General features: G+C 38.8%; 1 protein-coding gene across 1 annotated transcript in view; it reads left to right on the top strand.

The window, feature by feature from the left end:
* LOC124115979 (DENN domain-containing protein 1B-like) overlaps positions 1-21810 on the top strand; it is a 56075-nt gene that overhangs the window by 17559 nt on the left and 16706 nt on the right. Inside the window, exons 6-17 of the mRNA XM_046477163.2 lie at positions 1052-1211; positions 3461-3514; positions 4623-4684; positions 5827-5925; positions 6536-6586; positions 7301-7346; positions 7848-7949; positions 9108-9216; positions 9703-9839; positions 10806-10937; positions 12028-12087; positions 14681-14713. Coding sequence (XP_046333119.2) covers positions 1052-1211; positions 3461-3514; positions 4623-4684; positions 5827-5925; positions 6536-6586; positions 7301-7346; positions 7848-7949; positions 9108-9216; positions 9703-9839; positions 10806-10937; positions 12028-12087; positions 14681-14713 — 1045 coding nt within the window. The remainder of the gene's footprint in view (positions 1-1051; positions 1212-3460; positions 3515-4622; positions 4685-5826; positions 5926-6535; positions 6587-7300; positions 7347-7847; positions 7950-9107; positions 9217-9702; positions 9840-10805; positions 10938-12027; positions 12088-14680; positions 14714-21810) is intronic.

Genomic DNA, 21810 nt, shown 5'->3' with positions numbered 1-21810 from the left:
TGCAATAGTCTTCGACGCGACGTTAAACCCAATTTCACCTCACCTCACCTCATATTAACAGAGATGAAAATTGGCAACATTCACAAGTCCGAGTTAGTTCATCTAATGTTAAATGTATTCAAGGTTACAATGTTAGCTGGCATCTTTGTATTACATCACTTCCTCTGTGCTGTGTGTTTTGAGCGTCCGGAGAGTGGAAGGTTGCTGGTTTGATCCCCAGCCTCGTCACACCAATAGATGTTCTAATGATGGTACTTGTTGACCTGCCCGGGGCTTGGCATTGAGGGGGATTAATCAAGGACTGGTCGGCTCAATAAATATACTGTGTCTGAGTGGGATATTCATGATAAACTTCGGTATGGTACCTCAATTGGCTAGGACTATCAAATCGGTGTTAGAATAGTACAGGCAGCCGCACGCGCGCACGCACACATCACTATATAAGTGCAGTAATCTTCAATCTCATTAAAATCAGATCTTAGTTCTCGCTACCGCTAAACAAAGATCTGAGGTCATCCCATTACGGGTCACGTCAGACCGACCTTGCGCGAACCTTAACCGACCAATGGAATGACCAATCAGAAGGCAGCTTTCTCGTGCTTTACGGCACTAATTTCAAATTGGCGACTACGCTTCGAAACATATTCTGACAAATCCTCGATTACAAATTTGAAACCTGAACAAAAGAACATTCTGGAATGGCTAATAGATGGTCTAGATTGTATGGATTCAGTCGTTTAACCCGTAACTATTGTTCAGAGTTAAAAGTTTTCGGGTTGCATGATTAGAAATCACATTCCAACTGTACTTTCATAATCTGGTAAGCGACGCTCTGATTGGTTGGATGAAAGGTCGTTCTGACGTGACCCCTAATGGGATGTCCTCAGATCTTTGTTTAGCGGTAGCGAGAACTGAGGTCTGATTTTAATGAGATTGCAGTAATCTTGAACGCGACGTTAAACCCCTTTTCACCTCCCGTCACCTCACCATTGTGTTACATCCTTCTGGTTTAATTAAATGTTCCATTTAAATAACGACTCCCTATTTTCAGCTTCCTGCCATGGTTTGAGGTGTTTTACAAGCTGCTGAATATGGTAGCGGAGCTGCTGAACCGCACGGACGACAACAGCCTGACGCCCCTGCTGGAGAACACCTTCAATCATGAGATCCCCATGCCGGGGGTGCCTGTCACCATCCTTGCCCAACAGGAGGTAGGCCTCGGCTCCAGATAATGGTTGAAGCCATTGATGTTTTTGCTTACTTGTTATCAATCACGCTGCGTGTTTGATTATTTTCTTAGGGTATTCCATATATTTTTACTCCCTTTGATCCAGTTTATTTGGTGTACTAAACCAATGATGTGCCATTTTAAAAAATACTTCTGCTTAAAATGCAGTTTCAGTAACTTCTAATTTTCTTCCGTTTGTGTGCTGCCCCAAATTCACATAAGCGATAATGTCTCGGTTGCAATGTGCAGAACGTAGTCCTTTTGTGCATTATGCCATGCAGTAAAGTTTATGAATAGTTGATGCCTGCATTCGATCAGTAAATAAAGATAAGTCAAGATATTCAGGTTCGCAAGCTGAAAAGGTGTGTTGGGTAATCTTGCAAAGTGTTGTGCTAAAAACAATAATAGTCTTGGTTCTCAGGCATTGCCCGCATCATCATAAAGTTCACCGCACAATTCGTTTGTATTTCCATTTAAAAAAAAAAATCCTTAAATATTCCAAGTCCAAAGGTAGTCAAATACTGTATTCCAGTATTTTACTCATCAAGGAATACATATATGTAGGGAGGCCCTTTCCCAGATTGATTGTACCCCATTGTTTATGTATTGGAGAAAACACGCTTACTCGGTTTTGGTAGACAGTATGCTTCGCCCCCATGCTTTTTCCCGACCCCCAGGGCATGCTGTGTCTACCAAAACCGAGGGAAAGTGTTTTTCCATAGTTATAAACCGAAAACAGAAACTTAAAACAACATTTTTATGATTCGAACATACTTTCCATGAACCTTAGGAAACGCGCGTAAAATATCTGTTGCTGGCGTACGGATCTTGAAAAGGACATTCTTAAAACCAGTGTGGCTTATCAACACCTCTGTAGCCTCGTGGTACACTCACTGGGCTACAGATATGAAGGTTGCGAGTTCGATCCCCGGGAATATAAAGAAAACATTTGTAATTTGATTTTACATTTCATTACATGTTACAATCTGAACGGAAGTTACATTAATAAAATACCCAGGACATCAAATAAAATCCCTGGGTTATTATAGCAAATATGACTTGAATATCCTATAAAATCCCAGGGATATTATATAAAATGCCAGGGACATTACACCGTCCCTGTTTATGAGATTTAACCCGACTGGAAAGTAAAACCTCACAATAGGTTTTAATGCCTATTAAGTCTCTTACTTAATAGCGATCCCAATGAATAGGTTTATGATGTAGTGCCCGCCAACACAATATTTTCAAAAGCCATTGCCTGAGAACCAATTCTTTTATTTTTTTAAGCCTTATTCTATTTGTTTTGGTAAACTTTTTATGTGTATTTGCAAGTATCTCAAAGTTAATTGGGTAATGGTGATTTATAGGGCGTATTTTCTTTACTTGTCCTCCTGAACCCTCTCTGCAGAATATCTGTGTTTAATGAAAACCAGTCTCGGTTATTGAAATAGGCAAAGCATAGTTAGGTTTATTCCACATGAATATATAAACTACTCAAAAGAAGTTAAGAACATGACAGATTGACTTTAGTAGTATGAAAGAATTGGATGTTCTTTAACCACTTTTGATTAGTATGTGTAGATAAATCAGCATCGGCAGCGGTAGAAACTAACAGTTTTAGTCCACTAGTCCTTATAATGATAGCATATAGCAAACCCCTTAAAAAAGGCAAATTACTAGTCATTATGATACCTTAACTATTGGGCAATTTGGCAAGGACTACAGGACTAGTGCCAATTTCTAACACTGATCAGGAACAAAATGGAAGGGAGACATTTATTGTGTTAATAAGAGATTTCAATGACTATATGTTAGCCTGGAGGTTGAACCGGCAATGTATAGCACCGAAGGTTCATATGACTGTCAGGACACCATTGTGCTAGCTGAGGTACTGGCCTGAATTACACAATATCTTCCAGGGATTGAAGTTGTTTTGTCTTCTTGGTAAGGTAGTAGAATTTTAGACGTTACAGAAATGTCTTGTTAGGTAAATAACATAACCACGACTTTGCCTGGTTGATTTCTACTGCTCTGAAGCAGTCTCAAAGTGTGTATTTGGAAATCCCAAGACAAATGTGATCCATTATCTGTAATTCCTTTGTGCATGGTATTCTCTTAAGGGCTGGTAGGTTAGTGGGTGGCCGAGTGGATGAGGTGTGTGATCATCGTGCTGAAGATTAACAACCAGCTTCCCTTACTTGACAATATTCTTTGATTGATCTGTTTCAGATGTTCAGCTTCACAAGTCCTGATCTCTCCCAACTACCCAATATTCCTTCTAGTGTAAGTGTCTCACCGTGATTGTGGTACCATTCAAAGACAACTGTGTGTGTGTGAATGCAGGTTTACAAAGCCACCAGTGAGCACATGGTCATTACAGGAAGTTTGATCGGAGTGGCCTCCCCTTAGACAATACTGCCCAACAACTATCCCTAACTCATAAAATAAGCCAATACTTGTGCTGTTACCTGTCAATGACAATAATAATGCTGAACTAGTAAAGCCTAGCCTTCCAGGTACATACAGCTGCTCAGTGGATTTATAGAAAGACATTAAAAATCATACAGGTTTGTTTGTTTGTTGTTTAACGCCATACTCAGAAATATTACAGTTATATGACATGGCTCTGCAAATAATGAAATTTGTGACTGACAGTATGAGCATCGATCTACACATTTGGGATGCCATGACATGCATCAACCAAGTCAGTGAGCCTGACCACCCGATCTCGTTAGTCGCCTCTTATGACAAGTATGGGTTGCTCAAAGCCTTTTTTAACCCAGATCTTCACGGGTCGGAAATACAGGGAAAATATCTATAAGCTTGTGCAAAGAGAAAAGTTTATGAGTTGACGTTGGAAAGAATCATGAGTCTACTTGAGTTCCGGAGCTTTGGACTGATAACAGAGAAGGAGAGTTCCACCAACTTTGTTTTGGTGTCTTTCACTTTTAAGGATTTCGCTGCTTGCCTTGGATAAGATTCATCCAGGGCAGGGGGCACGGGTGGACCAGTCATCTAAGGCGCCGCGTTTCGCTGTGCAGAGTTGCGTCCCTTGGGCACACCAGAAACCTATGATTGTGGGTTCGAATGCTGGTTCGCCCCGATTATGGTTCTAGGTTTGTCAGTACCACTCCCGTGCTCGTGAGTTTTACCGAAGTGGTAAACGTCTTAGACCTGCATCACTTCGGGCTTTCCTCCGACATTAAGCTGACACACCGTGATATAACTGGAATACTGTTAAAAGCGGCGTTAAACCAAACTCACTCACTCATCCATGGCAGAATGAATTTCCCATGTACTGGTATGAAGAGCTTGTGTTGAATCATCCATGAACCTCCATCATTTGATTTTAACTATGTCAGTGCATAATGAAATTCTCTTCTGTTTTCAGCGTAATTTAACAGAATACTACAATGCAATAGATACAAACAATATGATGGTCATTTTTGCCAGGTGAGTCTGATTTTCCATAGTATCCTAATGTTTACTGAAGCAAAAATGTCTGAAATGCTATTTGCTTAAACTGACTTTATTTTTTCTATTATTATTTCAAATATCAAGAAAAAGTACTTTATATCCCAAAGGTGGCAGTGTTTGATATTTAGAGGTGTCCAGGGGTCCCTCAGGACTTCTATAGTATTTGAATCTAAGGTCCACTAAATGTTTAACACTTACATCTGAGTCTTGACACAGCCCCTTTGACTTGCTTGCTTTATTTAAAACACTGGGTGTTACCACTTAATCTATCTTCTTCACTTACATATAGATTTGACTTCATTTGCAAATGTGGACAGGCTGATATTCTGCCCCATTGTCAGTAAATATTCCAAAATTGGAATTGAAATTCGCCAGGTCATGTTATTATAGCAATAACAAGTGTTATTGTTTTGTAGACATGACTGCATTTCACTGACAACATGTTTCAACGTTTAGTTTTACATTTTTGCATTGAATGAAATATCAACATACTCCTGAATTTAAGAAAATACGAACTTGTGGTTTTTTTCCCAATTTGTTTGCCAACATCTTCCCGAGGCAAGAGAGTTAACTGACTTTAAAAGTCCAGTTTCCACCCTTGCTGAACTATGGCTACTACGAGTTATGTCCCTTCTATGCCTCTCCTATGGACCAATCACCTACCACCTCTCGTGTCACTTGCATTTGCTTCAAACAATACAGCGGTGCCCAGTCAAGACGATCTGATCGATAATCAAGATCTATATATTGTGATTCAAATCAGTGATCCCTTGATTAAAAACATGAAAAGATTTAGAAAATATCTGTTGACAACTAGTTAGCGGTGCACATGCATTGCAAATCCTGCAATCGACCGAAATCTGCATGACAGTTTACGAACCGTATTTCGATTTCGGAGGGCAATTTTGATTGGTCTATGCATAGACTCGTTAGTCCAGCCAAAATGTAACTCAATAATACCAGCCTAGTTCGGCAAGGGTGGAAACTGGACTTTTATAGTCAGATAACTCACTTGCCTCAGGAAGGTGGTCTGACAGGGGACCTTGGTTTAGAAGCCTAGAAAAATCCCTGGTTGATCTCCTGCATATAACATGGTGGTTATTATTGAATCATTTCAGTATGCTCAATGAAAGGCGGTTGCTGTTTACTTCGAAGAAACTGAGTCGGTTGACGGCGTGCATCCACGGGGCCGAGTCTCTTCTTTATCCTATGCATTGGTAGGAATTACAAAACACTTTTTATATTTTTAAGTGTACAGACATGCTGACCATGTTAAAAAAAACTATCCCTGTGAAAATACAATTAACATTATTTATGATTAATACACTGTTTAATACCTGACACACCTTTGTGACTATTAAAAATGGGAACAAAAGTAAGCTGGTATAAGGATGGACAGAAAAAAATGTGAGAAACTGAATAAAATGTGCCATGAAATCAAACTGTGGCACTCACTCAGGTAGAAGTGTTTTTCTTTTAAAAATTACAACCAGCACTAACAATCATTCTGAAAAAATAGTGTGTAAGCTTAAGAAAGAAAATCATTTTAAAATACAAGCCTCACGCAGCCTGAGTAAGGCCTTGAAATGCCTTAAATGTCAGTAACATTAAAATGTTAATGAAAAACTGATGACTTGGTAATCTACTTTTTGTTGATTTCTCTAAAATATAACTGCAGAAGAATTGATTTTGGAATCAGATAAGAAATGATGAACAATCAGCTGATGTCAAAAAATAACTTATGAATTGGCGTATTTAAGAAGTAAATGCATAAACCTTTTTTACATGATTTATTGTGAAGTAACTTTTGACATGCTTCTGTTTCAGGCAGTACCTGTTTATACCTGTATTACCTGCCCACCTAATAGATTATGCCTCGTAAGTCGTTGTAACAATATGGCTCTGTGTACTAAGTTGAGTGAAGAGTTGTGTCCCTTGGATACTGATTATAATAATTGTGTTCATATCTCAGTTTTGGTACAATGATGAGTTTTTGTCTGATCATTTATTTCTCCATGGTACTCTGATAATGTGCACCAACCAATACACTTTATAGAACATTTCCACTTGAGCTGCATGTACCTCAATCCCTGATATGTAATATTGCTGACAGTGCATCTTTATACTCCCAATATGTAATATTGCTGACTGTGCATCTTTGTGCCTGATATGTAATATTGCTGACAGTGCATCTTTTTGCCCTGATATGTTATATTGCTGACGGTGCATCTTTATACTCCAATATGTAATATTGCTGACTGTGCACCTTTTTGCCCTGATATGTAATATTTCTGACAGTGCATCTTTTTGCCCTGATATGTAATATTGCTGACAGTGCATCTTTATACTCCAATATGTAATATTGCTGACTGGGCACCTTTTTGCCCTGATATGTAATATTGCTGACAGTGCATCTTTATACTCCAATATGTAATATTGCTGACTGGGCACCTTTTTGCCCTGATATGTAATATTGCTGACTGTGGGTCTTCATGCTCTGACATGTAATATTGCTGACTGTGGGTCTTCATGCCTGGACATGTAATATTGCTGACTACAAGCCCCGTACATGACCTATTTGTGATGTTTCAGAGCACCCATGCCGTATGTGATAGGAGTCCACACAACACTAATGGGCGTGAGTTCACTTGCTCTTCCTCTATTTGTTTAGAGGGGTGAAAATTGTAATTGACGAAAACTTTACCCATTTTCAATATTGCCCACATTTTATGGACAGAAATGACATGATGGAGACTTTGCGACATTTCATTTATGATAGTTATTTTCTCAACATGTTGGAAGACATACAAAGTATGGGTAGGGTGTACAGAACCATTCTAGGAATTATGTACTTCAAAGTTCTGTAATATCTGCATATCCATTTTGGTTAATCTAAGACGAAGTCAACTCTAAAAGGCTCATATAAAATCTTAATATGGTCCACAATAAGAGTTAGAAAAATGTGCAGTAATAATGATGTGCCTTGTTCTTGCTGGGTAAATACAAATACATTTACACTCTTTTCGTAAAGTTCTTCAACACACGTGTAATAATCTCTATGTTGGGCATATGTAGTTACCTCCCTTCTTCTCTTTATAAGTGTTACTATATCCAAGATTATATTTTCTCTTTGCCATAGAAATTGCGGCCATCTGAACTTGGTGATGCTGTGATCGTTGATGCAGACAAGAACACAGTTCAGACAGAACATAGCGACCTCGAGGACCTGCCAGAGGAAGTGGTGAGAGCAGTGGGGGTCCTGGGTTAGAATTGGCCCCCAACCTGCTGCCAGGTCGTTAGAGGGGATGTAGTTTGTTCCTCGTAATATCAACCACTGGATTGTCTGGTCCAAATTTGATTATTTACAGACCACTGTCATATAGCTAGAATATTGCTGAGTGAGACATTTAACAAATTCACAAACCAACAAATACTGCATATTAATAGCGTTAGAAATTGTCACAAGTCCTGTAGTCCTTGCTAAACTACCCAATAATTAAGGTATCGTAAGGACTAGCAGAATTGGCCCTTTTTAAGGGTTTTGCTATAAGGACTAGTGGACAAAAACTGTTAGTTTCTACTGCTGCATCTACTAGTCTGAGGCTAGTATGTTTGAAGGGCTAGTGGATTTCTAGCACTGCATCAAAGATCATCCAGGGATCTCTCATAATGATAAACAAAATAAATAAAATGATCGAAATACAATTGAGATGTTATGCTCTCGAAGTCAAATCTCATAAAACATTAGTACAATATGATACCTCTCGGTATGAAGATCTGACAACCCAGACAACCAGAAGGTTGTATGAGGTGAACCCGCAGTGATCTTTGACCGCCCAATCTAAACGAAGGATGAGAAGAAAACACAGAACGATAATATTCCTTCAACGGTACTCCTGTGAGTGTAGATTCCATGGCACTCGTATATGACGAGATGTGTACAATTTTCATTAAACTATAAGCCCATGTAGATCCGGGGTAGGATAGGTCTTCAGCAACCCATGCTTGCCGTAAAAGGTGACTATCCTTGTCGTAAGAGACGCTGACTTGGTTGATGCAAGTCATCGTATCCCAATTGCGTGGATTGATGCTTATGATGTCAATCACTGGATTATCTTGTCCAGACTCGATTATTTACTGCCGTCATATAGATGGAATATTGCTGAGGGTGCCATTAAACAACAAACAAACAAACAAACATAAAACTATAAAGGCACACTCATGATATTGTTTCATTCAGAACTCACTAATTATATTCTTTTCAATGGCTGACGTTTGGTAAACTTCATGACTCGAGTCACTTCAGTCTGTCCTACAAGCTGAGACACTTCAAGACAAATGAGATGTACTTATAGCATGAAACCCAACTCACTCACTCACTCACTCACTCACTTTCCAGTTGGCCTACCTCAAGAAACATCTGAAGGGGGAACGTGTGAAGAGTTCCATGCTGGAATCGGGGGACGCCATTTCTCGTGCATTCCTCAATGCTCTCGTCAGACTCATAGGTATTCTTAGACAATAAATTCTTTCATTGGTTTATATATCTGACAACCCTAATAAAATAGAAGACTGGAAAAATATAACATGAAAAGCACTTATATTGTTTTAATCTGCTGCGTGCAAACTGCATGCACAGCTTTTAACTGTTAACTTGATGTTTTGAAATACAGAAATAGAAATCTGCAATTTCGTATTTTTTGTTCCACCCACCTACCTATTGGATTTTTTGTGTTATATGTTTGTTAACCAAGAAACAATAAGTAGGAGCCTAGTGGCAAATTGTGTCCATCTTCAATTTACTATGATGCTTGTTAGGAAAGAGGAAAAAAGAAGTAGGAATAGAAAGAAAAAGTAATCATGCTGAAACTGAATCTGAATATTGAAACTGAGAGATTATTATCAATAGTTTCATGCAAAAGTGATATTCAAAAGTGTTTTTTCACATGCTGAATTATTATTTCATGTCAAAATATTTTTATTTTATTGTCAAGGTGGATATCGTGATGCGCTCAAGTTCCACACGGGAGAGCCAATCACATTTGAGCCTGACGCTTTCGTGACATCACGTGCAACTCCCTCCATGCAAGCGTTCCTGCAGAAGATGCTCCAGCTGCAGATCTTCCAGCAGGTGCCCAAATGTTGCCCTAATGTTGCCAATAATTTATGCTATGATAACTTATCATTCCACAGGAGATATTGTTTGGGTGAGATCAAACAATATCTCTGAGAAGATACTGATGTTGCTGCAATGAAATTGCATGACTATGCTTTGAAGACCATTGTGACATCATCAGTTACCATGACATCACAATCAAATGACATCACTATTCTCTCTGGCACTGAAGTTGTCATGACTCTGGTTATTTCTTTTGATAAACCTAAAACGTTGGAAGAATGATTTTGGGTGATACATAGCAATCTCACACTTCTGTCTTCCAAGCTTAAATATACCAGGACTATTTAATAAAAGTAAAAATATCCTGAGCATTCCTTGGATATTTCTAACTTTTATCAACTTGTCTAGTATATAGGTGGGGGGGCACTTCGGGCTTTCCTCCCACATTAAGCATTAAAAGCGGCGTTAAACCCAACTCACTCACTCACTCACTTGTATAGAGTTGGCCTCGGAAGACACTCAGGTGAGATTCTATATATCATGTACCGGTATTTAAAGCTAAATGTATACTATAGGGGAATTTTGTTAAAGACAGAATATTTGTTATTATGTCACTGTTTAATGTGTTTCAAGAAATACATTTTTTTACTTGGAAGGCGACAAAGAATATTTTCCAGGCCATCCAGTGAATAAAACCTGAAGGAATAATTTTTTCCTATATTTTCTTGACACAAACTATTTTTGTTAAAAAAATCTCATGGATAACACTATCCTTTAATAAATAAATGATCTGCTTTGAGTTTAGCTGTTAGACCATACTCCTGATGAGGCTTTCATCATCAAAACGTTATCCGTAGCTTTAAATTGAGTTAAGTTTAAATAATAAGATTACTCTGTTTTTTGCAATAATTTTGAAAGGTATTTGTGAATCATAAGAGCTTAATTTCTGATTGTTTGGCATATTGTTTCTTTTTTCAGTTCATCAATGGCCGCCTTGAAATCCTGAACTGTGGTGAAGGCTTCAATGACCTGTTTGAGAAGGAGGCTGTGCTCCACGCTGACAAACTCAATACTCAGTCCAAGTACAAGGAGTGGGCCGGCAACATGAAGGTACAGCTACAGTGGTAGACATTGGCACTAGGCCTGTAGTCCTTGCCAAATTGCCCAATAGTTAAGGTATAATAAGAACCAGTAGAAATTGGCACTAGTCCTGTAGTCCTTGCCAAGTTGCCCAATATTTAAGGTATCATAAGGACCAGTAGAAATTGGCACTATTCCTGTAGCCCATGCCAAATTGCCCAATAGTTAAGGTATCATAAGAAACAGTAGAATTTGGCACTAGTCCTATAGTCCTTGCCAAATTGCCCAATATTTAGTGAGTGAGTTAAAGTTGAACGTCACATCGGCAATATGTCAGCCATAGCCCTATATTTAAGGTATCATAAGGACTAGTAGAAATTTGCCATTTTTATGGGTTTTGCTATATGTTAACATTATAAGGACTAGTGGACTGTTAGTTTCTACCACTGAGTTGCCTCCCTTTCCATCACCCCCTCTTCAAATAAATTTTCCAAGCATTGAACACTCATAGTTTTTGCACCAAGGCTTTGGGTTACTGTTGTTGTGCAATTATTTCACCAGTGACCACCCAGAAATGAGTGACGCACTGTTTTCCACTCTGTCCACCCAGTCTAGCCAGTTTGCCTTTTGCTACTTAGGGGTGTTTAGAAATTCTGTTTCCATGGCAACAACTTTGATTTTGACTGTTCATATTGGTGTGTACCTGACAAAGTTCCGAATCCCAATTCCATGGTATTGTTATGATAGCACAATAACTACTCTTGTATACGGACAGACAGATTAGAAGGAAATACTCTCATCAAGTTGGACCTAATGTGACAGGCAGGGGGGATTGTCATCTTAAGATGACTCTTGTTTTGTCTTTTTTAGTTCAAACTGGTATATAATTATGTAACCAAATAAACAGTTGTGTACAATCAGCCTGGGCAAGGGCCTCCCTATATAAATGTATTCCTTGATGAGTAAAATACTGGAATAAAGTACTTGACTACAGATGGACTTGAAATATTTAAGGATTTAAAAAAAATAAAACTATAATGGAAATAAAATCGAACCAAGCAGTGACGCAGGCGGTGCCTGAGAACCATGACTTTTTTTTAGCCTTATGTTTGTTTTCCAGCGACAAGGGAAGAAGTTCCAGAAGAGTGGGAAGGAGGTTCTGTCTGACGTGAGAGAGAGGGTAACTATCACTGTTCTCTGTACATTAACCCCACTGAGTGTCAGCCCTGGACCCACCCACTAGCCTGAGATGTGCAGCCAGTTCTAACTAACACAGACAGTGAGGGTGCACTTTGGACCTCATGAAAAAAAGCCTTTGTTAGGAAAGGAGACTGATCCTGCAACTAGCTGTGTGGGGAAAATAGCAATCAGCTTGTCTGTTTGTTTGTATGTAATCATTAAACAACTGCCCAATCTACCTATCTAATTTGAAATTACTGGATCACGTTGCCAGAGGTATATTGAAATAATGACCTCATTTTTTGGTTTAGACATTCCTATTGTAAGGACCCATGCTGTTATTGAACTGACAGAAACACAGGTCATTGTAAAGGGAATTGTCACATCAAGGGCACTTTCTGACCTAGGGAATGAATGTAATGGAGTTTCTCTTGTTGTAGACAATGATTCAGGAAAGCAATTAATCTCACCAAAATCAGATGTTAGTCCTTGTTACCCATGCACAAGGATCTGAGGACATCCTATCACGGGGTGCATCAGAAAGAGCTTTCAGCTGACCAATCAGAACGTCGCTTATGAGATTACGAAAATGAATATTCTAATGTGTTTTCATGCAACCTTGAGGAGGTTAACTCGGAGTGTTCTGATCATCAGTTACAGGCTGTACGACTGATTCTGTCAAAATCCTTTTGTGTCTCTAGCTTCAGTGGTATAATCATTTGAAACGGAAGAGATTTTCTATGGTCTGTTGATGGAATTCGCCATTTTGGTAACTAATTCCGTTAAGCTCGAGAAAGCTGCTTTCTGATATGTAAATGTCTACTTCCTGTTAATCAATTCATTGGTCGGTCATAGTTCCCTAAAGGCTGTGATGTGCCCTGTAATGGGATGTCCTCAGATCTTTGTGTAGTGGTAGCAAGCACTAAGATCTCATTTGAATGAGATTGAAAAGAAAGAAAATGTGATAGAGGGTTGGAGTATCACAAAACACATGTGGCTCTCGTGTGTAGATTTACTGGCTGAAACTCCCTGCATGTCTGCCTCTTGATCAGTTCAGAGCAGGATGGGACATCTTTCCACACTGGACAAAATTTGACAAAAACATCATTTGTGAAATATGCAAATTCATTGCTATAAAGTTATTGAGTAATATCTGATTCATCTGATTCTGAACCTTGTATGTCTCAAAATGGAATTTTGTCAAACTTGAGACCTAGTCATCAATGCTTCACATGTTTGAAACTACATTCCTCATCACCCGCGAGTATGTGCGACCACTTTACGCTATTTTGAACCGGCCAATCAAACCATGGCCTGGCACAAGTGAGAGGGAAATTAGCAAGTGCTCTGACCAATGAGTGCCCAGAATACAGTGCACAAACAGCACGTCTTGTAACATGTCATTGCCTTGCGGCCATCTACAACATACTCTATACATTGTTTCAAAATCAGGCAATGGCAGGTTTCACAAAAAAAATATCCTAGAGGAGTAGGGCTCATTTGTCTTCAATGACTTATGTACTGCCTCAGTTTATTGCTTATTAAGTAGATATGAGTCCTTGATATACTGCAAATTGGCCAAATGTGTTCATGACGGGTGATGGTGGAACGTGTAGACAAACCTAAGTATTGATGACAACAGGGCAGTTGATGAAGTGTGACTGTTTTCTGACTCATAGTATTGTTCGGTATAGCATATGATGCAATATAGACACCACACCTTTGCATGGTGCCATCATGATAATATTCTATTTACAATTTGTTCCTTCTTTTTTTCCCTCTTCACCTTGAGATTTAGGGTCCAATCTGTCCCTGTTTGGTCACAATTTATACTAAATTTTGATAATAATTTGACAGTATCACTGAAGCCCAACTCTGAGTTGAGTCATCGAAGGTTGATAGGTGCTCACATTATCAACCACTGGTTTGCCAGGCTCGACCAATCATTGAAATCCTCACATAGATGAGGTGATAGTGGCTGTGGTATAAAGCCCCGTACATCCACCTTCCTTGTATTTCAGCATATTGAGGTATAATAACCATATTTTATAGGCCGAAATTGTTTGGTTTCTATTACATGCTGTTAAAATCAGTGAAGAATTGTTATTAAAAGTTTGATATTTTCACAAATTTGCATCAAAATGATCCTCAAATATTTATATTTTATTGTACAATTTAAATGTAAGGCCCAAGTAACTTACCAGGTAGAGGTGGTATGTAATAGGAACCAAGCAATTTGCTTTAACATGTTCAAAGCACATTGGCCCATGTCTTTGCCTCTGCTGGAGGCATGGGATCACCCAGTGGTCTATGATGCCATAAGATGCTTTCAGAGTTATGTCCCTTTGCCATGCCAGGATCCGCTGATCTGGGATTCATCTCGGTGATGATCCCAGGTATAGCACCATACCATGCCTGTGGTATTGCCATAGTGGTACCCAGCTACAAGTTATGCCACAGTGGACTATCCTCCTATGTAATACCGACCTGCTGTGATGTAACTGAAATACTGTTCAAGACAGCCCGATACCCATCTGACTGACACACTCATTCTATCTTTGCTTCTTCTCATGTGACTGACTGTTTGTCAACAGGCACCGATTATGATGAATTCTGCTGTTCAGTCTGTAAGTGACAGTTTGCATGTCCTGTCCGACGCCTTCCTCGATTGTTCAGTGTCGTGTGTCTCTGTTCCGTTTCATAAATACCATGGACTCATTCGCCACCATAGTTTTATCTTTCTTATCACAAACTTGGCACAGAATTTCTCTGGCCCATGAGCTTCAACTTAACAGCACAGACCAGACTGTCTTATGAACAACAAGGCGAGCATGTACACGTCATATGCTACTAGTTTCAGCCTGGAAGGAACTGCGGTTTGAGTGGACGGTATTTTTAGCATCATGTAAATCAAGTTATGGCAGTAAATTGGTCCAGGGTATTTATCAACACAGGATGGAAAATCAGGGCTCGAAAAATTCTTAAATCCAACTTGTTCTGCAGGGCAAGTCGATAATATTTTGTGCTCGTCCTGCAATATTTTCAATTGTTATGTTAAATTTTTAAAAGTTTTATGTTGTTATTTATGTCTGACAGTAAAATGTAATTCAGAGTCCCCGCCATCTTTTTTTTACAGTCATACTGTATTTAAGAAATTTTCCTTTTTTTGGCCTGTTTGTTAATTAAATCATGTTTTTTTTGTCGTTAGCCCCACCATCCCCAACAAAAAAACTTTGTATGTCAGCCATTTTCCTCACAAAATCAATCATCAGCTGTTCACTATCACTTTGACATTTTAGCGTTAGTAACGAGTCACTTACAACAAAAATTTAAAAAATAATGATCTCCCATTAAAAACTAGCTTTGATAACTTCTGCGCAAACGCACTTCCATTTCTGAGACAGATACCAAGTATGACATCCTATTTATGATATGGGCGACATATATTTCATTGTTATTACTTTGATCGTGCGATATCTATATTTTAGGTTCAAAATTATCTTGCATCTTTTACTGAAAACGATTAGAGATGAATTGATACAATTGATACGCCCAGTAGGACGAGAGTTTCTTCAATTCGTTCTCGCCCTGCACCTGCTGGTCAATATGAGTTGATTTTTCGAGCCCTGGAGATACAATACACCTGATGATCGCAGACGGTCAGACCCGCACGTCTCTCCCCTAACCAGCATGTCCTTACAGTTTTCTTTCGTTTCCTGATTTCTCACTCTCCTCTCCAGAACAGAAATATGTGAATCTGTGTAAAAACATTGTTTTTTTCAAAACATGATTATTTGAAGAGAGTGTTTTTGTAGATATCATGTTGCAAGGAATTATGAATGTTCTACTTTAAATGTTGCATGTATATAACTGTGGAAACTTCAACCTTTGTATATATGTGAAGTCAGCATCTTGTAGTCTTACAGAAAATTACATGTATCGTATCATGGGCTGTGGCGTAACCTAGCCTTTTAAACATTGGCTCATCAAAGACCCAGGTTTAATTTCCCACATGGGTTCAATGTGCGGAGTCCTTTTGTGTTGTCCCTTGCTGTGATATGGCAGGAATATTGCTTAAAACTACAAAACACTCACTCACTCACCTTTGCATCTTCCTGAGTCAAGGGAGTTAACTGACTGTAAAAGTCCAGTTTCCACCGTTGCCGAACTAGCCAGGAATTTCTGGGCTTGATCTGAGTTATGTCCCTCCTATTAGAAAATCAGATTCCACCTCTCATGTCACTTGCATTTGCTTCAAACAAAATGGTGGCACCTTTTCAAGACAATCTGATCGATAATCAAAATCTATATTGTAATAAAACAGGTCTTACTTCACAAAAGGCATCAATTCAGGTGAGCACCTTGATAAAAAACATGAAAAGATTTGGGAAATATCTGTTGATGCCGAGTTGGCAGTATACATGCTTTGCAAATCCTGCAATCGACCGAATTTGTATGGCAGATTACAAACCAGATGCCAATTTCGTTACGCAACTTTGAATAGACTATGCATGGTCTTGTTAGTCCAGCCCAAATATAACTCCATATATCCAGCCTAGTTTGGCAAGGGTGGAAACTGGATTTTAAAAGTCAATTAACTCCCTTGACTCAGGAAGATGTCCTCTTTGTACCTCACATGTATGATGGAATGTCACATATAGGGAGTAACTCCTACATGTCCTATCTGTGGTCGATCTTACTATGTAATGGTTAGAAATAAATAAAAGAAGGTCAATTTTGTATGAATATCACCATTCTGACTTCAAAAACCAATCTGACCCTACAGTTTCTAAAGGTGCCCAAGGGCTAAGAGTGTCAGATCAGAATAATTATTTCATAAATTTGACTTGGCTATATGCCCTCGTCAATATGCCCACATTATATAACAGAATATGCCCAATAACATATCTTCTTATTTACATTATATTTGAGGCTGACGGATAAACAATGTTTGCATGCATATGTTATATATCTACCTAACTTTATCATACTTTGTCAAGGAGTATTGGACATCAGTTAACAAATTTGCCAGTAGTAATTAGGAATGAGTTTTAAATGTAATGAGTAATATGTTACTGTGCTGTCAGCCTGGGCCCTGTTGCACAAAGCTATCTTAGTGCTAAAGTGGTCATAACTCCCATACTTAACACAGGCTTATGATAATCGTAGCGCTAAGATCGCTAAGAATAATATATTATTGTGCTGTCAGCCTGGGTCCCGTTCCACAAAGCTGTCTTTGCACTAAGGTGATTATAACTCCCGTACTTTAACTTAAGCATATGATAATCGTAGCGCTAAGATCGTTTTGTACAACAAGAACTTGGTCTTCCAAGGAACAGTAAAGGGGAAGACAGATAATCCCCAAATCATATAACAGAAAAAGAGAGATTGTCAAGTAGACCATAGACCTACCTTACTAACCAAGGTATTAAATAGTTAATATGAAAATGAATAAATTGATATTTTAATGAATCATACATGTCATATTTTCTTCATGATTTTAACTTGGGGTAGCTGCTTTGTTTTTTCGTTGGTTTTAAATATACTTAATTTTCTGGGTGTTCTTGGTTTGAATTATTTTAATGTTTTGTCCTTTTTTTATTTAGAGTACCTTTGAGAACTTTTTTTTAACTTGTTTCTTTACATTCATTTTGATCAATGTAGTGATGACTTTCACCTGGTATTGCTTCTAGTGTTAAGTTTTTCTCTCTAATATTCCAATTTGTTTCAGAACTTTCCAACATTTTCATGGATATTTACTATGCCTTTAGACATTTGTAGAAATTAAGATATTGGTAAGACGAAATGTGGACCATGTTTCCAGTGTGAATCTAAAGTACAATGTCCAAGGCGCCTCGGATCATGATATACGTCTATACTAGGGCTGGGACGAGTCCAAATTTACTACCAGGGTACCCACCCCCCTGTTACCCGACCCTACCCAGGTACCCACTGTAGGTCTCAAGAGAGAGATACAAAATGTCCGATTGGGAATAGTTTGACCGTAGTCCTGGCAAAATGTATTTTGATACACATATATAAAAAATTCTCTGGTAATGCATGTATACACTGAAGTTGATTGAAGTTTTATCTTTATGCAAACATATGAAGTCAGAAGGAATGCGAACATTAGTCACTTATAGTGTAACCGTGGAAGTTCTAGATAGTTTTTGTCTTTAAACAATATATCACATGATTAACCATGGGTAGTCCTGTGGGTACCCGGGTCCTACTCAGTACCCACCCGACCCGAGTACCCGAGTTACCCGTCCCAGCCCTAGTCTATAACATGCATTAATTTTGCTTTTCTCACAACTTAACATGTATACCTGAGCTGACATTTTGTGCTACTACTGACCTACTGATGGAGACAGCATTAAGCTTACTCACTCACTTCACACACTGATGCAAGTCCATACATCCTTGTAGTCCTGTCTGCAGATTGGGGTACAAGCATGGCATATGTACACCCATGTCTGTTGATGGCATCGTATCCCAATTGCTTGATCAATGCTCATGATGTCAATCACTGGACTGTGTGATCCAAAATCGATTATTTACAGACTGCCGTCATATAGCTGGGATATTGCTGAATGTGGTGTTAAACAACAAACAAACAATGAAAACTTGATGTAATACTTCCTAAACATTGTCCTTCCAAACATTCAAGCTTCATGTAAATCACATCCGTCAGTAGTTCATGCATACCAATGCCATGAAACAGTTATAGTATCAAAATATAATGCCCCTCACCTTGCTTCTCTTGGGGTGTGGGGGCACGGGTGGCCCAGTCGTCTAAGGCGTTGCGATCTATGATTGTGGGTTCGAATCCCGGTTCACACAGATTATGTTTCTAGGTTTGTCAGCACCATACCCGTGCTCGTGGGTTTCATATAAGGGGGTAAAAGTCTGAGACCTGCATTACTTCAGGCTTTCCTCCCACATTAAGCTGACACGCCGCGATATAACTTGAATACTGTTAAAAGCGGCGTTAAACCCAACTCACTCTTTCACTCACTCTCATGGGGTGTGAAGGAAAATCTACAAATTGATTTATTTTGGCCTCAAGTATATATCCTAGTTTCTGTGTGCATCTTGAGTAAATATTGTCACAATAGTGCCTGATACTGTCTTACTTGCCTTCATTATGTTACAGTTTTATGTTAAAAGGTATCCGGTTAAATAGATTTTAAGCCCAGTAATAGATATTTTGTTCAGTCATTGACCATTGTTGGTCTTTGCTGTTGATCAATATGCATGTTTGTTTAGAAGTTTACATAAAAATTTAAATCCAGAGAAAGGTGAAATTTGATTTCTAGATCTTATCTTTTTCCACATTTCTTTTTTTTAAATGCCAGTTGATACGTAACGCAAGTAAAATAACAATATCATCAAACAAGACCATGCTTCCTGAGAAGGGTTTACAGGTACAAACAACATGGATGTGTTCGAGGGTACAGAGTAGGATGTAGAATGCTGTATAATCAGGCCATTAGGAAGTCATCATCATCATCATCATCATCATCATCATCATCATCATCATCATCCAACATGTCCAATACACAGCTGACTGCCTGTAATATTGCTGGTCAAATCCCCCACCCCAACACCATCCTCCTCTTTATATATAACACCCTATTCTCCCGCCATCCTGTTCCTACTACTTGCTGCACAACTATTTGTCCTTGTATTCAAGGTCTGCACAGGCTTTAATAGGCATTCAACTTTGATTCTACCTTTTAAAGGCATTGAAAATAGATACATTCATTTGAGATACCTTGAATAATCCTCATCAGCCCTATTACCTGTAGTACATTAGAAATAATACTTTCGACTTGAAGAAAACAATTTGTAAACAATCTACTTCTGGTTAGAGTTGAATATCCGCGAATATGTAACAAATTAAAAGGAAAAAATAAAAATAATGTATTTGCATAGTCTGGAAATTTTGTGAGGGAGCCTGAAAAGGCCTGGAATTGTTGGACTGAATTTTTATATGGACTTTTTTTATGGAGTATTTCTGATTTGATGTGTATCATGGTGTATGTATACCAAACAAAAGACGTCAGGGATCATAATTATTTTTGGAAATATTTTTTTGTAGTGACTGAGCGGGGCGGTCGGGTAGCCTAGTGGTTAAAGCGTTCGCTCGTCACACCGAAGACCCGGGTTCGTTTCCTGACATGGGTACAATGTGTGAAGCCCATTTCTGGTGTCCCCCGTCGTGATATTGCTGGAATATTGCTAAAAGCGGCGTAAAACCATACTCACTCACTCACTGTAGTGACTGAGCACGCAATTTATTAAAAATATCCCCAAAGATATTCATGATCCTTAGCTTTGTTTTGTTCAGTTTATGATGTATGTATGCTGTGTACAACAGTGCCTACCTGTCAGAGTCTCGCTTGTCCACCTGGGTCCCGTTCCACAAAGCGATCGTAACTACAATCAATCTTAGAGACTTACGTCGATTATAAAATCGTCTTAGCTAAAGTTTACGCCCGTTCCACAAAGCGATCTTAGGGCGATTGTAACTTTACAAGTTCTTAAGTAGCCGATCTTAACAAAGATCGGAATCTTCAGCCATGAAGATACGAAAGTTTCCCTAAGAGTGGCCTCCCTTGGTCATGTTTAGCAGACGACGCATTGTCGAAATATGGCTGAATCACAGACCTCTGTCGGCGTCAAACGCGTTCGTCGCAGCAATTTTTCAGCAAGCGAGATCGCTGTCCTTGTTGATGAGGTGTCTGTTCACCACACAACACTTAATTCCTCATTCAGCTCTACCGTCACCAATAAGCTGAAAGGCAGCATAAGGGAGGACATCGCTAACAAGTAAGTGAGCTGTGGACTGTCAGAATGTTATCTGATATAATAATAAGTCAACATACGCCATCTTTGTTGTTATGGTACAATATTTAAGATCGATTTTAGCGATCCTAAGTTGGTCCGGAGCAACTTAGCATTTTGATCTTAACTTACAACTCTCTTAGTTAAGATTGCTTTGTTGAACAGGCGGCCGATCGTAACCAAAATTTAAGATCGCGTACTTAGTGAGTTACAATCAACTTAGCCCTAAGATCGCTTTGTGGAACGGGGCCCTGTACTTAATGTCTTGAGTTTGTTAGTTGGCTGCATATGTGTACAAAGTGACTAAATCAGTCATATGGTTTGTTTTCAAATTAACTGTATAACCCACATTTTGTGTGGACTTATTAATAACACCGTCTCATTAAAGTCAGATATTTTACTCCTATATGATACCTCTCTGTGTGAAGATCTGATGACTTAACCATTCATCATAAAAGTTCACTTTCCACCCTTGCCGAACTATGCTGGAATTATGGACCAACGAGTTTATGCACAAAATCAGCATCCAGTTCATAAAGTGCCATGCAGATTTTGGTTGATTGCAAGATTTTCAAAGCATGTGTACCGTCAACAGATATTTTCTCAATATTTTCATGTTTTTAATCAAGGTTCTCATGTGATTTGATGCACTTCACAAAGTAAGACCAGTTTTATTACAATATGGATCTTGATAATCGATCAGATCGGCCTCACTGGGCCCCGCCATTTTGTTTGAAGCAAATGTAAGTGATATCAGAGGTGGACATAGAAGGGACGTTATTCGTAATAGCCACTGGTGGCGCTAGGATCCAGTCAAGAAATTCCAGCCTAGTTCGGCAAGGGTGGAAAATGGACTTTTACAGTCAGTTAACTC

This window comes from Haliotis rufescens, unplaced genomic scaffold (assembly GCF_023055435.1).
Source record: "Haliotis rufescens isolate VD_foot unplaced genomic scaffold, xgHalRufe1.0.p SCAF_8, whole genome shotgun sequence".
Classification (NCBI taxonomy): Eukaryota; Metazoa; Mollusca; class Gastropoda; order Lepetellida; family Haliotidae; genus Haliotis; species Haliotis rufescens.
Note: the sequence above shows the minus strand (reverse complement) of the source record. Positions and strands in the feature narration are given on the sequence as shown.